The 16,405-nt window shown below is 37.8% G+C and overlaps 1 protein-coding gene across 4 annotated transcripts in view; it reads left to right on the top strand.

The window, feature by feature from the left end:
* dis3l2 (DIS3 like 3'-5' exoribonuclease 2) overlaps positions 1-15,700 on the top strand; it is a 612,176-nt gene extending 596,476 nt beyond the window's left edge. For all 4 annotated transcript variants that reach the window (XM_051922221.1, XM_051922220.1, XM_051922222.1 and 1 more), the window contains exons 17-21: positions 958-1,105; positions 2,142-2,272; positions 4,055-4,159; positions 8,038-8,139; positions 14,145-15,700. In XM_051922221.1, the coding sequence (XP_051778181.1) occupies positions 958-1,105; positions 2,142-2,272; positions 4,055-4,159; positions 8,038-8,139; positions 14,145-14,246 (588 nt within the window). In that variant the 3' untranslated portion in view covers positions 14,247-15,700. The remainder of the gene's footprint in view (positions 1-957; positions 1,106-2,141; positions 2,273-4,054; positions 4,160-8,037; positions 8,140-14,144) is intronic.
* Positions 15,701-16,405: the final 705 nt, after the last annotated feature.

The raw sequence follows: 16,405 nt of genomic DNA on the forward strand, positions 1-16,405 counted from the left end.
TGCAAACATGCTATGACAAAATAGCTGCCAGCAGCAAGGTATATCCATAGACCACAATGTTTATCTAAACTCTATTTGCTGTTATGCCATATAGTGATGTAATAGTCAGAATGACAGAAAGATATCATAGCAGACAGAAGCACTTCTCAAATGAGTGGAGCCAAGTAGTTGTTTGTTCTGTTGCAGCATTCATTAAAATTTACAAATAAATTATTAAGCTTCAGTTACCTTGAGCTACTGAGCTCCTGAATCGATAGCAAATTTAGCTTTTTGTTTTCTCTCAGTGTCATGTCTTTTGTTCAGTTTCTTCTGTTTTCTCCCAGAAACCCCGACAGGTACTTTATAAAACCCAGACTGGGAACTGGGGACAGGTGCTTTAGGAGGAAGCCCTGTGGGTGTCATCTTTGCAGCGCAGGACTTTGACGCTATTCACACTACACACTTTTTAACAGGTTGTCCTCAGACATGCATTCTCATTCAAGAATCACGTCTGGCCCCGCAAGACTACATACACCACCACACTAACTCATAATGTTCTCGTTTAAAGTCAACAGTAAATACAAAGTCCATGCCTTTTGAGTTGGAGTAAAACTGAAATGTCTGGAGAATTAGCTGCACAACAAGAATACTAAACTACCTCTCTACCACTGTGCTGCTTTCAAAGCATCTCATACTCCTTATTTAGTAACTGTAAAAATTCTGTCTTCCTTCCATAATGCACTGTGTGATAATGACTGTGCCTTTCCTGACACTTTACCATGTTTTCATGCAGGAACTTAGCTAACTGGACCAGTTCCAGTTGCATTGCCAGTGATGTCTGGACAGATCATCAGCCTTAATTCATAAGGCTTCTGCCATTTTTGGGTTTCTGTTCTTGTGACTTTTCCAGAGACCTGACTGGTAGCGCTGACGATGTAAACTCCTGCTGAAAAGCACTTTGTTTTTACTGTGTTCCAGATGGCAGTGTACTTTTGTGCTGGAGTTCGGCCAGATAAGTCATGTTTCAGACATTATGCATTGAATGTGCCACTCTATACTCACTTCACCTCCCCCATCAGACGCTATGCAGATGTTATTGTTCACCGGCTGCTGGCAGCATCCTTAGGTATGTACAACTACTTCATTTCTGTTCACTGAGAGGTAAACACAAGGAAAAATGCTTTCTATTCAAACCTTTAGTACACTGAAATAGTATGGGCAGACATAGAGAGTAAGCCCAAGTGAGATTGGAAAATTCCTAATCTAACACCGTAACCTCCAGGCCACAAATAATGTGCAGGGATTTGAAGGTTGTCCCCATTGTCCTACTTGCTTCTTTTCTTGCCCCTGGGCTCAGCCTTAGATGCTCAGTTTAATTCAGTGGCATTTTGGAGGAGCTAAAGAGGGTTTGGGAAATAAAGATCTTGTAAGTATTTATAGTTATAAGGAAAAGAATTTCAAATAAGCCTAAAAGATAGAGATGTTTTTAACACAAAGTTGTATGAAAACGGTCTAACTTATAAAATCCTTTATGTATTTTTTTGTTGTTATTATTTAAATCTATACTTTTCTGTCATCAGAGAGAAAACAGCAAAAATTGTTTTAAGGGAAATGGCAAAAAAGGTGCAAAAACTAGAAAGTCGGGGTATATAGGAGCTGTTAAGACTGCCTAACTGTTCTACAGAGAAGGTGGACAACAGAGTAATAAAATCGCTGACATAATCATACACTGGTATAAAAAGGGGTTAAAATAGTGATGGCTCATCATGTCTCACATGTCAGGAAGTCACACTGGCCATAAGCCTGATGTCTCGTCCAGCATGTAAAATAAAGCAATTTCAGTTACATGTGTCCACTGGGTACTGAGGTTTAACCTCATATGCAGGTCCCTGGTTTTATACATATCTACAGTCTGCATTTGCCATCAGGTAATGGTACGTAATGTGTTTCGGTGAAGAGGATGAGTGATGGCAAAGGGAAGGCTCACCAACAAGACAGCACAACATTCTCAATGTGCTTTTTTTTGTTGACAGTTTCAGGCTATGTTTGGCAGACAGTAAAAAGACTGCACTTTTTTTTCATGATGTGTCATAGTTGATTGTATTTCTTGACATTCCTAATGCTGAATTTCACTTGTTCCCACCCCTCCCATTCCCCCACAGGATGTGGCCATGACTTCATCTTGCCCTTAGAAGACATACAGAAGCAGGCATCTCACTGCAATGATAAGAAAACAGCATCCAAGCGAGTTCAGGAGCTGAGCACAGAGCTGTTCTTTTCAGTCTTTGTAAAGGTAGCTATTGGTGGAATGGAGTGTTTGCTTCAGAATTTGTTGATTGTAATTTCTTGGGAAACAAAGTGACAATTTAATTAAATGCTGAACAAATCCAGACATTGATCAGAAAGTGCATAAATATGGACTGTACTGGGCTTTTGATTTGCATGTCAGTTTTTGAGCTTTCTTTCACATAAATGGCAGACGTATTATAAGCACTTAATTTGGTATCTTACCCATATATTTATTCTGTTTGCTCATTAAAAAGAAAACACTTACTTCCATTCCAAGTTTTTAATTCTGTTTATATTTACAAATATATGAGTAAGATTAATATGGTGTAAAGAAGTGCTCCTACCATCAGCCTACCTTTGGGCTTGACGCAGCTTGAGTATTTGAGTGGCCCAAGTTCAGCATTCTGCTTGTGCTTGGCTGCTGAGAGTTGGTGTTGCCAATTCCTGTTTGTCAGTTTTTCCCTAATACTGTCTGTCTGTTTTCACAGCCGCTTCTGTCATCACATTTTACAAAACCTAATAGCCAATTGTTGTAATTTCTTATTCAGTGGCTAATTTGTAATTTTAATTCCTGATTTAGTTATAAATATCTTGTATCTTATTGTGTCATAAACCTTAGAGTTTGGATGTGTTTGTCTAATCACTCTGACTATAATGAGGAGTTGTAGAAAATGGATTATCCCATCTTTTAGCACACAGTAGTGCATGCTGTTTTTTACTTTTTATTTCAAGGGTGAAGTTTTGGTAAGAGTTTACTTAATTGCTTCGAAATTGCATTCATTTTAAAATTACAGTTCAGAAACTTGCTGACACATATCCTTGTGGATAGTTTACAGTGTCCTCACAAGTGGCACAGTGGTAGTGCTGCTGCTTTGCAGTAAGGAGACTGTGGAAGATTGTGGGTTTGCTTCCCGGTTCCTCCCTGTGTGGATAGCACTTTGAGTACTGAGAAAAGCGCTATATAAATGTTGTGAATTATTATGATTATTATTTTATGTAAATTACATGTATGCCTTCATCATTTTAACCTGTTTCTCTCACATGTGCATATTACAAGTAAACAATCAAATTTAGTCTGAATTGATGTTAGTGTTAAGGAAATATTCATTTAATTAATTATCTTGAAGCAGAAAATGATATAAAATACAGTATTTGCCAGAATACACTACATTATATTAATTGGATTTATTGTTGCATTAATTCCTGTTTTTGTAACAAATATAGTGTACCTTGTCAAGACAGTCCTTCTGGATTATAGGGTTGTATGTCAGTCTACATCAAGTTGTTTGTTTCTTTTTTGCAGAGTATGTCCTAAAGATGACCTGATAGGTCTTTGCATACTCTTCCTCAGTTAACTTGTTTAATAGGATAGATTCTCAAAGATATAGTAGGGAAAAATCCTATCTAAGAAAATGTCAAGAAACTTTTGGAGAAAATAGGTGCATAAGATTGGTAAGTTTCATTTGGACAAATGGCCTATTCTTTTCCAAGTTGTTCTAATTTTCTTAAAAATTATTCAAATAAAGCACTACAGGTATATTCCTTTGTCCATTTTCACATCAAAGTAACATTCAAATCTGATATTTCAGAATTAGGATTCAACTTCTGGAAAGAACTGACAAGACACAAACAAATAGGAACAAGTGATAACAACTAAGGTGTTTTAATTCTTTTTTTTTTTTTCTTATGTAGGATAGTTGCCTAAAACTAAGTTAGATTAAAATGTTGTTACTTCATGGCAAATGTGGGTTTGTGGGACATGAAGGACATGCTCTCTCTGTGACAGGAGTGTGGACCATTGGAGTCTGAAGCCATGGTGATGGGAGTCATGGACAAGTCGTTTGATGTGCTGGTGCTGAAGTATGGTGTCCAGAAGCGAATCTACTGCAATGTGAGTACACTTGAGGTTCAAAGTGATAATTACACCAAAATGGAGCAGTTTAGGAAGAGAACAGACCTTCGCTGACTTCCTAACCAACATTACTGCCAGAAGGATGAGTGTTTGTTACTCCTTAACAGCACTTGATTGGCTCAAATTAATACCAGCCTTTGTTTATTTACTTTCTTCCTTCATATGTTTTCTTTTTTTGTTTAAATGTTTCATATACAATTTAGATTAAATAACAGGCTATAAAAACACAAACAACAAATGTATTACTTTTATAAAATATCATTTAATAAAATTATTACATGTTTATGGTAGCTTCCTTCAGCAGTGACATTCTGTACAATCCCTGGAAGAATGTTTGGAAGTTCTGTTCTGTAAGGTCTGTCAATACATCACTCACAGCCCCTTTAATGTTTTCAGTCATTTGAGAACAGTCCTTTTAGGTGATTCTTCAGGTTAGGGATGAGAAAAATCTGGTGAGCATGGTGGCCATGGATGAACTGAAATGTGCTTGAAGGTCAGAAGCTCAACACAGGTCAGCACACAGTGAAGGATGTATTGTCATGGTGGAAGAATCAGTTTTGCCAGATTCACGTCAATGAAGGCTTGTGCCAAAAAATGCTTGAGTCCAGGATAATCTCTGTCAGTTCTCTTTGTCTTTTTATATGTTTCCATTTCATAGTTTAAGCAATTTTTGATAGCATGACTCTGCTCATTATTCTTGTATTTTATTTGTGGCAGGGTTATTTTTTGATTCCTCGGAATAATGGTAATGAAGCAAGCAGCAGCAGGTCTTGTTGCTTCTAAGTGCAATCAAAGGACAAACTGCTAGGCAGCTGTGGAGACTGTACTGCCCCAACATATATGATTTTGTGACGGGCCTTGTGTGTCCCTTCTTACCAGTCTTTTGAATGCATTGCAGTGGGAATTAATGTAAATTAAGAAGTTAAGGCTTCATTTGCTTTGCTTTCAACAAGAAAAAAGTGTGATGGATCAATTATTGTTGTTGTCATACACCGCAACAGTACCTTAAAGGACACTTTTATAATCAGTTTATTTATTTAAGGTAATTATTTGATTTAATTTAATGTTATCTGGAAGGCAGACTGTGTTCCTTCTTATGTTAATTTTCTGTAATAGAGATTATAGAGTATGTTTTAATTTCCTGCAAGTTATTGGAAAAATATTTACTGACATTTAAGTATATACACTTTTCCAGTTAAGTAGTTTTATATATCAGGACATACAGTTCCTAATAATCAGTAATAAGCAGTTTCATTTTAGGTGACAACATTTGTTTGGCAAATGTTATTTTGTCATTACTTATTCACCAACAGTAAAACAACGTGTAGATGTTAGGTGTGGAAAAAAAGTAGACCTTTACAGCTTCAGTACGAAATGAGAAGGTTCCTGGAACACAGCGTTGACCAGGAAGTACTGTCACTTCTTTATAAAAGCCGAACCTTTGACAATCTAGGCAGTTCAGACTACAGTATACGTGAAACATATTAAAGTGGTGAGCATAACACTAGAGAGACAGCGAGATAATATTTACTAACATTACTACTGAACCTTGTTCAGTGCTACATTATATGATGACAAACAACCTTACACCATAAACTCTCTTTGGTAATAAAAAGCATGAAATGTGCAAGGCTGGCAGGAAAAAACAATATTATTTACAATCTGATAAATCAACTGATAAGATGCAGATGCTCCAAGTCAGCATGGTGACTTGTTTGAACTCTGCAGTACCCAGTTCTGCGGTGGAGGAGATGGAGAGAATTAACAACATTCATACAACTCACTAAAGCTTTCCTTCAAAATCAGTGTACTGTCACAATGCTAATATGTGAAGCTTTTCTCCTTATACAGCAATGGCCGAAATTATTGGCACCTCTGGAATTTTCCCAGAAAATGCACCATTTCTCCCAGAAAATTGTTGCAGTTACAAATGTTTTGGTATACACGTTTGTTTCATTTTTGTGCATTGGAACAACACAAAAAAACAGAAAAAAAGCCAAATCTGACATCATTTCACACAAAACTCAAGAACCGGGCTGGACAAAATTATTAGCACCTTTTCAAAATTGTGGGTAAATCGTTTTATTTCAAGCATATGATGCTCGTTTGAACTCACCTGTGGCAAGAAACAGGTGCTGGCAAAATAGCAATCACACCTGAAGCCAGTTAAAATGGAGAAAAGTTGACTCAACCTTTCTGTTGTGTGTCTGAGTGTGCCACACTAAGCATGGAGAACAGAAAGAAGAGCAGAGAATTGTCTGAGGACTGGAGAACAAAAATTGTGGAAAAATAGCAACAATCTCAAGGCTACAAGTCCATCTCCAGAGATCTTCTTGTTCATTTGTCCACTGTGCGCAACATGATCAAGAAGTTCACAACACATGGCACTGTAGCTAATCTCCCTGGACGTGGACGGAAGAGAAAAATTGATAAAAGACTGCAAGGAAGATTAGTCCGAATGGTGGATAAACTGCCCCAATCAACTTCAAAACATATTCAAGCTGTTCTGCAGACTCAGGGTGCAACAGTGTCAGCTCGAATTATCCGTCGACATCTGAACAAAATGAAACGCTATGGCTGAAGAGCCAGGAGGACCCCACTGCTGACATAGAAACATAAAAAAGCCAGACTGAAGTTTGCCAAAATGTACTTGAGGAAGCCAAAATCCTTCTGGGCGAAATTTCGTCTTGTGGACAGATGAGACCAAGGTAGAGCTTTTTGGTAAAGCTCATCATTCTACTGTTTACAGAAAACGGAATGAGGCCTATGAAGAAAAGAACACAGTACCTACAGTCAAACATGGTGGAGTTTCTAAGATGTTTTGGGGATGTTTTGCTGCCTCTGGCACTGGATGCCTTGACTATGTGCAAGGCATCATGAAATCTGAAGACTACCAAAAGATATTGGGGCGCAATGTAGGGCCCAGTGTCAGAAAGCTGGGTCTGCGTCAGAGGTCATGGGTGTTCCAGCAGGACAATGACCCCAAACATACCTCTAAAAGCACTGAGAAATGGTTGAAGACAAAGCGCTGGAGAGTTCTGAAGTGGCCAGCAATGAGTCAGGATCTTAATCCGATTGAACACTTATGGAGAGATCTCAAAATTGCTGTTGGGAGAAGGCGCCCTTCAAATCTGAGAGACCTTGAGCATTTTGCAAAAGAAGAGTGGTCGGAAATTTCAGTTGAGAGGTGTAACAAGCTTGTTGGTGGTTATAGGAAGCGCTTGATTTGTTATTTTTTCCAAAGGGCGTGCAACCAGATATTAAGTTGAGGGTGCCAATAATTTTGTCCAGCCCGGTTTTTGAGTTTTGTGTGAAATGTAGTCAGATTTGGCTTTTTTTCTCTGTTTTTTGTGTTGTTCCAATGCACATAAAGGAAATAAACATGTGTATACCAAAACATTTGTAATTGCAACAATTTTCTGGGAGAAATGGTGTATTTTCTGGGAAAAATCCAGGGGTGCCGATAATTTCAGCCATGACTTGTAACCTGCAGAGTGTTTCACCAGGCTTTTGGAGACCAGTGTCCAGTATGCAGTGATAAGGGATGACTTTGGTTTTTGCTCCTTATACTAATGGTTTGAATTTGCTGTATACCTAAAAGATGTTAGAGATGTTTTTTATATCTGTTAAGGACTCTTGCTGGTGAGCTGTGTAGCTTTTTGGAGTAAACATTAATTACCATATCTGTTTGACCTTCTGAGTCTGGTGCTTTATGGGCTGTCTTTAGATTCAAGCTAATACAAAGCATAAATACCTGGAATGAAGTTCTCTATTAGCCAAGTTTCCTATTGCAAAAAGGCATACGGCTTCAGAAAGCAGATACTGACTTTCAGATCCATGGTGCTTTATTGTTGCAGGCCTTACCTCTGCAAGACTTCACTTTTCGCAAAGTAGGGAAAAAGCCAGAAATGAAGCTTATCTGGGTGCCTGAAGACCCAGAAGAGGATCCTTTGGTGCAGGTCAGTATGAGTATTTGGTTCTTCTCTTCTTGATAAAACTTTTCTTTGAGTGTTTAAAAAGTCCAGGTCCCTTCTGATGTTTGATGAGGTTGTTTGTTTATCCCAATTCATTGTCTTTCATACGAAAAAAAAAGATTTCTACAGTTTATTTAATGATATAGGGAGAAGAAACATTGAACACACTTGAATCTTCCACAACACCCTTTGAATTATGAGCCTGTTTCTCAGCATTCCAACTCCTCAATGTGGTGTCATTCTTAACAGAGTCAAAACTGGAATCAGAATCTGGAGGCACTGGAGAAATCAAAAAACATAATCCTCTCATTGCTGCTGATTTGCATACCCTCTCTTTCTTATTCAGGAGATTTTTTAGCTCCTTCATTTTCCAGGGCTTGTTGTTTGGAAAGCAATACACTGTTTTTGTAGGAACCACTGTGTCAACACAGAAGTTAATATAGTTTGTGATGCTGTGACTGAGTGCCTTGTTATCATCCCCATGCGACTCCCACATCATTTCCCTGTCTGACATTTCGAAGCAGGCATTCAGATTAATCTATGTAAACACATTGTTAAAACAGAAACGTTTTTCATATTTTAGTAATAAATGACAAAATGTAGACATAAACTGTATAATTTGTGAAGCCTGAAGTGCAAAGATCAAATAAACAATTTCACAAAAGGTACAAGCATGATGCAACAGCTTCCGTGGTGCAGCAATAAGAATTGCTGACTTGTAATCAAGAGAGTGAGACCAGCTATGTTATATTTGGTTTGGAGATGGTGGCACTTACCAGAAAGCAGGAGACAGAGCTGGTTGTGGCATAGTTAAAGATGCTAAGATTTGTACTGGGTGTGACGAGGATGGATAGGATTAGAAATGAGTACATTAGAGGGTCAGCTTAAGTTGGACGGTTGGGAGACAAAGTCAGAGAGGCGAGATTGCGTTGGTTTGGACATGTGCAGAGGAGAGATGCTGGGTATATTGGGAGAAGGATGCTAAGGATAGAGCTGCCAGGGAAGAGGAAAAGAAGAAGGCCGAAGTGAAGGTTTATGGATGTGGTAAGAGAGAACATGCAGGTGATGGGTGTAACAGAGCAAGATGCAGTGGACAGAATGATATGGAAGAAGATGATCCGCTGTGGCAAACCCTAACGGGAGCAGCCAAAAGAAGAAGAAGAATCAAGAGTCCCCCGGTTCAATCCTGACTACCCCGTATATTTACCGTTTTGAGTAGTGAGCTGCTCTTTTTGTTAATATACAATAAAAACATACATTTGATTGGAATCTGTAACAGCCGGTGTAAATTTATAGTACTTGTAAAAGTTAGCGGTTTTTTTTTTTTTTTTTTTTCACATTTATTCTCTCAGTCGCGATCACAATACATACTACTCCACCCAGGGATCTGACACTGTTAGTTTTTATTTGAAACTGGGAATATCTGTAGATGCAAGTAGTGTTTTGAGACAATTGAACTGGAAATTCTCTGATGATCTCTGGATGGATAAAAGCTGACACACAAATCCTGGTGAATCTGCCTTATTGGTATCTCATTGTCACTTGATTTTTTTTAATTCAGTTTTATTGAGTGTTCCTGCTTACGCTGAAATAGTATGCACCTTATGGTCCATGATGTCAAAGCCGCACTGACAAAAAACAGAGATATAGGTATATATGATATTTGGAATTATTCATTTTATGACCTTTATAGTACATTTCGGAAAACATTGTGAGCACTGATGCAACATTGTTCATATTATTCATATTATTCATATTCATTCGCATGCCTTCTTGTGGTTGTAATCAGTGATCCGTTTTTTTTTTTTTTCCCGATCTTGCCCAGTCTCCACGTTTTGGTGCATGGTGGTGTTTCTTTTGTACTCCAGGACATGCAGGGGAAAGAATAGTACAGAGAGGTCAGTTCCGCACTATAAGCAATCATCAAATTCAAAAGTTAACAGTTCCTACACACCCAAGGACCGTCCTTCCTACATTTACGACATGTGTACCTGTTGCAATGTACACACTTCTCTCTATGCTGTGTATCCTATTACATTGAAGGGGCACCTGACACTGACTGAGTTTGCTTTCCTGGGGCATGCTGCTGTCTTGGAACAGAAGCTTGTCGATGTTGCATCCTTCTTTTCTTATTCCATCGCCTTTTCTTGTAAGAAGCGACGCCGAAGTTCCTCTGCAAGGTGAGCCATGAACACGCTTCTTTTTTTTTGGTGATGCAAGCTGATCTACTAGCTGAGTGCCAGCATGCAATTACAACATAGTTGCTGCCCACGGAGAATCCATCCTTGACTTTAAAGAAAGAAAACATCCACATAAAAGAGGTTTGAGACATCACTACTCTAGCACCCTGCTCGCAGCACCAAATGTTTTATAATGGATTTTATAGGACTTTCCAAGTCCGATACTTGGTTGGTCCACTCTTGCACCTTAAGATTAAAACACACACAGATACACATAGGAATCCTGTAGACAAAGTCTCGGGTGAAAGTGTAATTCACCCTGCAATATTCTACTTAAAATTCCCTTTGCATTCATACATAGATGTCCTTAAGTAGACAATGCAGAATACATCTCACAATATTCTATAGGAGTCTTTACTTTAGTAAATTATCCTTAGACAGACAATGGAGCATTATTATATCTCATAATATTCTATAGGAGTCTTTGCTGAAGAACTTCCTATCACCAGCACTGACATACGGGTGTCATAGTAACACAATTAAAAAGCGCAAATCTTTTAGTTACGCCACTTACCTACCAAACAATATGCCCTGTTTTTACCACAGTTGTCTCTTCTTTCAAGGAGCAACCTCTCAATCTTGATTAACCCTACAAGCAAATAAAGTTGCTACTCCCCATTCAGGTGTCTTCAGTTTCAATTTATTGTTTCAATCACTCGAGATATAAAGACAAAGTACAGACATTTAAAAGCAACATGGTATTTATTAAAGAATAATAATAACAGTAAAATAAAGTGTAAAAGAAAATAGAGATAGCAAAGTCTGGATATATATTGTCTTAAAAGCTTACTAAAAGAAATTATAGAGATGTCAAAGATGAATGTCCTAGGCGGCTTTTTGATTTAACAGTTGGCGAAATGCATGAGTTACGTCCTCCGACTTTTAAATAAAAGTGTCTCTTCTTCTGACGTCGCTTTTTTTGTTTTTGCTGTTTGTTCTTCTGTTTTGGTAAATAGGACAATCCATATTTATTTTAAAATTCCATGTGGGGTACTGGACCATGGGATGTTACACACATTTGATTGGCTGGTTGTTAATATGATGGATATCTTCTTTTAAACTCCTTTATGTTTTTGTGCATGTCCATCTCCCAAGCAATAAAATAATCAACGCAGTTTTTGACCTGTCTATGTATGTCCGTTTCACAAGCCATAAAATAATCAGTATGGCCTGAAGCATCATCCTGGTCTTTTTCTTCTTTGTTTTTAAAGTGAGGCACAATTCGGGAAGCGGAGATGCTTTGATGTTAATTACCTTCTTAAGTGTTAAGTTTTAAGGTGTTACAATTCAGGAAGAGAAGACAGTTTGATGTTAACTCTCATTGTAAAATGAAGTTCATCTTACTTGTGTGGGGAAAATATATATATACTGTGTATGTATGTATATATGTATATATATATATATATATATATATATATATATATATATAAATTTTAAAATCCAGGACATTACACTGATTAATACAGTGCACCCAAATATCAAGTAGCTGATTATAGGAGCATTTAATACACCCCACTTGTATTTTCTCAGTGTCTCCTACATTTCCAAGTACTGTAGACATAATGTAGCCTCCTAGTCCTCTTTGCAAGTCCTCCCAAGTTCGCAGCTCATTCAAAGACTGTCAAGGCAACTCGGCATCTGGGTTTGTGTTGAGTGCAGATCATCTGTAAATTTAAAATCCATTTAAATTCTGTCTCCTTTTCTCTTCACTCTGTACACCTCCAACTCTAAATATACAGTGCATCCGGAAAGTATTCGCAGCGCATCACTTTTTCCACATTTTGTTATGTTACAGCCTTATTCCAAAATGGATTAAATTCATTTTTTTCCTCAGAATTCTACACACGTGAAAAAAGTTTATCCAATTTCTATTTGCCACTATCAGTGACAAGCCAGAAACCAAATCGAATCCAATTGCAATTAAGACTAATAATTAGCTTCTGGAAAAAGGCTGTTGCTAATTCTCCATGAGATGTGCCTAGAACTTGCCTGGAGTCCACCTGTGGCAAACTGAATTAATAGGACATCGTTTCAAAATTCACACCCATTTGTATATAATGTCCTACAATTCACACTGCTTGTCAGGAAAAAAAAATAAAAACATGCCGTAAAGTTCAAGGAACTTTCTGTAGACCTCTGTAATAAAATTGTGGTGAGGCACAGGTGAGGGCAAAGGTATAAAATCATTAAAGTGTTGAGTATTCCCAGGAGCACAGTGGCCTTGATAATTAATTAAATGGAAGAAGTTCAGAATCACTAGTATTCCTCTGAGAGTTAGCTGTCTGGCCAAACCGGTTAGCTGGGTAAGGGCTGTGGTCAGGGAGGTGACCGAGAACCCAATGGTCACTCTAACACAGCTTCAGAAGTCCTCTGCTGTGATGGTAAAACCTATTGGCAGGACAGCCATTTCAGGAGTAGTATCAATCATGTGTTTATGGTAATGTCTAGATGGAAGCCACTCTTGAGTAAAAGACAAATGTCAGTTTTAAGGACTCTGACAGAATGATGTAAAAGATTCTCTGCTCGGATTATATAAAAACAACTCTTTGGGTAGAACTATGAGCACTATGTCTATTGAAGACCAGGCGTTGCTCATCTCCTGCCTCATACTATCCCTATGTTGAAGCATAGTGGTGGCATCATCATGCTATGGCTGGAACAGAGAGACTGAGAAGAATTGATGGGACAAAATGCAGCCAAATACAGAGAAGTCTTGAAGAAAACCTGGGCTAACAATGACCTGAAGCATACAACCAAGAAAATACTGGGGTGCCTTTGGAGGAGGTTAAACATCTGTGTAAGAGACCTGAACATAACATTTTATAGATGCTTTCTATCAAATCTAATGGAGCTTGAGAAGATCTGCCAGGAAGAATGGGAGAAAAAAATGCTTAAATCCAGGACTGCAAAGGTTGTTGAGATTTAAAGCTGATTCAAAGTTGTAATTGCTGTCAAAGGGGCTTCTACAAAGTATTAAATCAAGGGTCGGAATACCTATATGAGTTAAAATTGAATCTACCACAAAATAAAGTGTGCAAAAAAGTGAACAGGTCAGAATACTTTCTGAATCCAGTTTATCTTTTCCTAAAGAAACTTCTGTTAAGCACACAGTAGCACACATTTGAGGCAGCAGCTGCCTATATACTTTCGGCATGAATTCCCAGACACTGAAGAAACTGATTTTCTTTTTTTTTTTATAGCCCTAATTATCTTTAAAGTTTAAAATAGAAACAACCATACAGATTTTGAATTATTTCAAGTAGTAAAGGGTATGTTTCATAAAAAGAGAAGAGTAATAAACTTGAAAAGTTCATCAAGTGTATCACATTGCCCTCAAGCACCTTTCTGAATTTTCACAGTTTGAATGTCTACGTGTGAATGCATACAGACACGTTTTGCCTTCCTTTAAAATGCGAGTGATTGCGCACTTTAGCAGAGTAACAAGGATTAGGCAATAACTGGGCCCCAGATTTCTCTGCATTTTAGAATCCACTTACATCTTCAAAGTATGGAAAGTTTGTCATACAGAACTCTAGGCAGGAGCTCATAAGTTGATCCTGACAATGACCACCACCAGCAATGCCCTGAAATTAGGTATGTTTCTTTGTCTCCACTTTTGTAGAATGCAGGCAGGAAGGAAGACCTCCTGAAGTCTATGTACTGTTCTGTATAAGGCCTTTGTGCTCATCAGTAGTCCGGACCAGTCCAGTGTAGGAGTTATTGACATTACTTTGCTTTTTGCTTTTACAGGAAGTTCACATTTTCACCTTGGTGGATGTGATCCTGAAGGCAGATGAAGGACCTCTCAGGTACAGTGCCATCTTGAGAAGACCTTCAGCCTTGACATCTTGAAACACAAGCATTGAAAGTAAATATTAAGATGGACAACCAAGACGGCTGCATGATATGGCTCATCATATATAATTTACATTTTGTGTTTTTTAATTTTTATTTTAAATGCTATAGGTCATGAATTGATGTAAATTTTACTGTGCTATTTGTCTTTATTGTTTTGTCCTCATGAAATGAATTAGTGACAAATTTCAGTCACCTTTAAAGGACCTTTGTGCACGGGGCATAAGAGCCAAGAGATCTGCCACACGATACGCTCAGTTGCACAACAAATTAATTTTATATTCTACGCAATCCTAGTCTTTGTCGCTTTTAAACATATTCAAAATCATTTAAGCAGTTATCTGGTCTTTTTTCATATATTTCAAAAAGAAAAACAAATGTTATGAAAATGGAGTTTTTTTATTTTCTTTGTACTTTTACCAGGTGTATAAACTTTGATTTTTATTTTTTTTGGTAATGACTCTTGAGCATTTAAAGTAAAAAAGCCTGTTTTTTTTTCAAAGATGGTAATATTTTATCAAAAAAAAACACACAGAATAGGACAGAGGATTCCTCATACCTAAAGCTGTTTTATTTTGCTCTTAAGGAAGAGAAGGGGAAACACGTTGGGAGGATTTCTGGGATATTTTTAAACACACCAGGACTACATAGCTGCTAGTCTAGGACTCTGGCCACTACCTTGTGTTTCAGTGGATTTTTTTCATTGTTTACATTTAGTTCAGACCATGCTATAAAAGTTTACAATTCTTTGAAACAGAAAATAAATCCCCATTTGCTAGCCTGCTGCCAAAGCAGACAGGCACACTGGCATTTATCAGTTTTGTAAGTGACATTGCAAAGAATGTTCAGGTCACTTTCTATTGTTTTTGATGCTGCTTTTTAAATAGGTCATACATGCTCATATCTGTAATACTTGCTAAGATATTCTCTCTCGACGGTGCAGCAGTATTAACTTGGAGGTTCTGCGCTATCAGGCTGGACGCTGCCAAAGAAGTGGCTGTCAGTACAAGCCTGCCAGGTGAGTCAACAGCGTGGGCTTTGTGAAGTCTGTAGAGCCAAGTGCCTCTGTACCTGGCACTGCCCTCCAGCCCACAGCAGTTCTTGCGACCTGAATGTATATTTGTTTTAGATGGCCTTCTTCAAGAATTCATGAAATATAATTGCAAGGTGTAGAAATATTGAATGAGATGACAAAAAAATGCTTTTGTGGCTTTCTTGTCCTCTCCTCTGAGTGAATTTTAAGTATCCCTGTTTTTTCTAACAATTGTTATTTTAAAATCCTAAGTACAATGTATTCAGTATTTTTCAGTGATAGCCATAATTAAATGTACGCGTAAGTTGTTGTGCTTAAGCAAAGTTCATCAGGATTGTTTAAAGATCTCACAGCTTTATGTACTTTGCTCTTTATTGTTTCATTTTTTCATTAAAGGAGAGGATTTATAAAAGCCAAACTTTATCCAGGTTTTTTCATATCTGATTTCTGACAAGCATGGCACAACTTTTCTCCTGAGGTGCATTAGGAATATGATCCCGGGTACAGGACACAAGGACACAGTAAATCTGTACAGTAATGCTGTTCTCGTTACTAAAGATATTCTGGTTTCAAGAAAGGCTACATTTATCTATGGAGGGATGGTAAAAAAGAAGAAAAGGTTAACAAAATGGAACTCCTCTGGACTCACAAAGTATTAGTAAGAAGAATACACACGCAAAAATTTCTGATAGCAACAAAGGAGAAATTGTGAAGAATGATATAAAGGAATAACAAAAGCAGATAAAATAAGGTGCCATGGATGAAAGAAAAACCCACTGACCCATGTTAGGAAAATGAACACTGACAACCCTAACAGTTGTCACACACAAGCGCATAGGAGACTGTCAACAAGCCCAGAGGTGGGTGAAGGTATAAAGGATGAAGGGTTGTTTGATGGTATTGATATCTCTTTCTCTAACTTTCCAGAACCAAAGAAGACAAATAAGCATTTACCACTTCACATTCCAGAAAATGGCTGTCCATCCACTATTCCATCTTCCCCGTCACTTCCGGCTTTCATTGTTGACATCACTTCCAGTCCTCCCTTGATGACGTCACTTCCGGCTTCCGATGATGATGCCACTTCTGTCCTCCAGTGATGACGTCACTTCTTCCGTAATTA

This window comes from Erpetoichthys calabaricus, chromosome 2 (genome assembly GCF_900747795.2).
Source record: "Erpetoichthys calabaricus chromosome 2, fErpCal1.3, whole genome shotgun sequence".
Taxonomy (NCBI): Eukaryota; Metazoa; Chordata; class Cladistia; order Polypteriformes; family Polypteridae; genus Erpetoichthys; species Erpetoichthys calabaricus.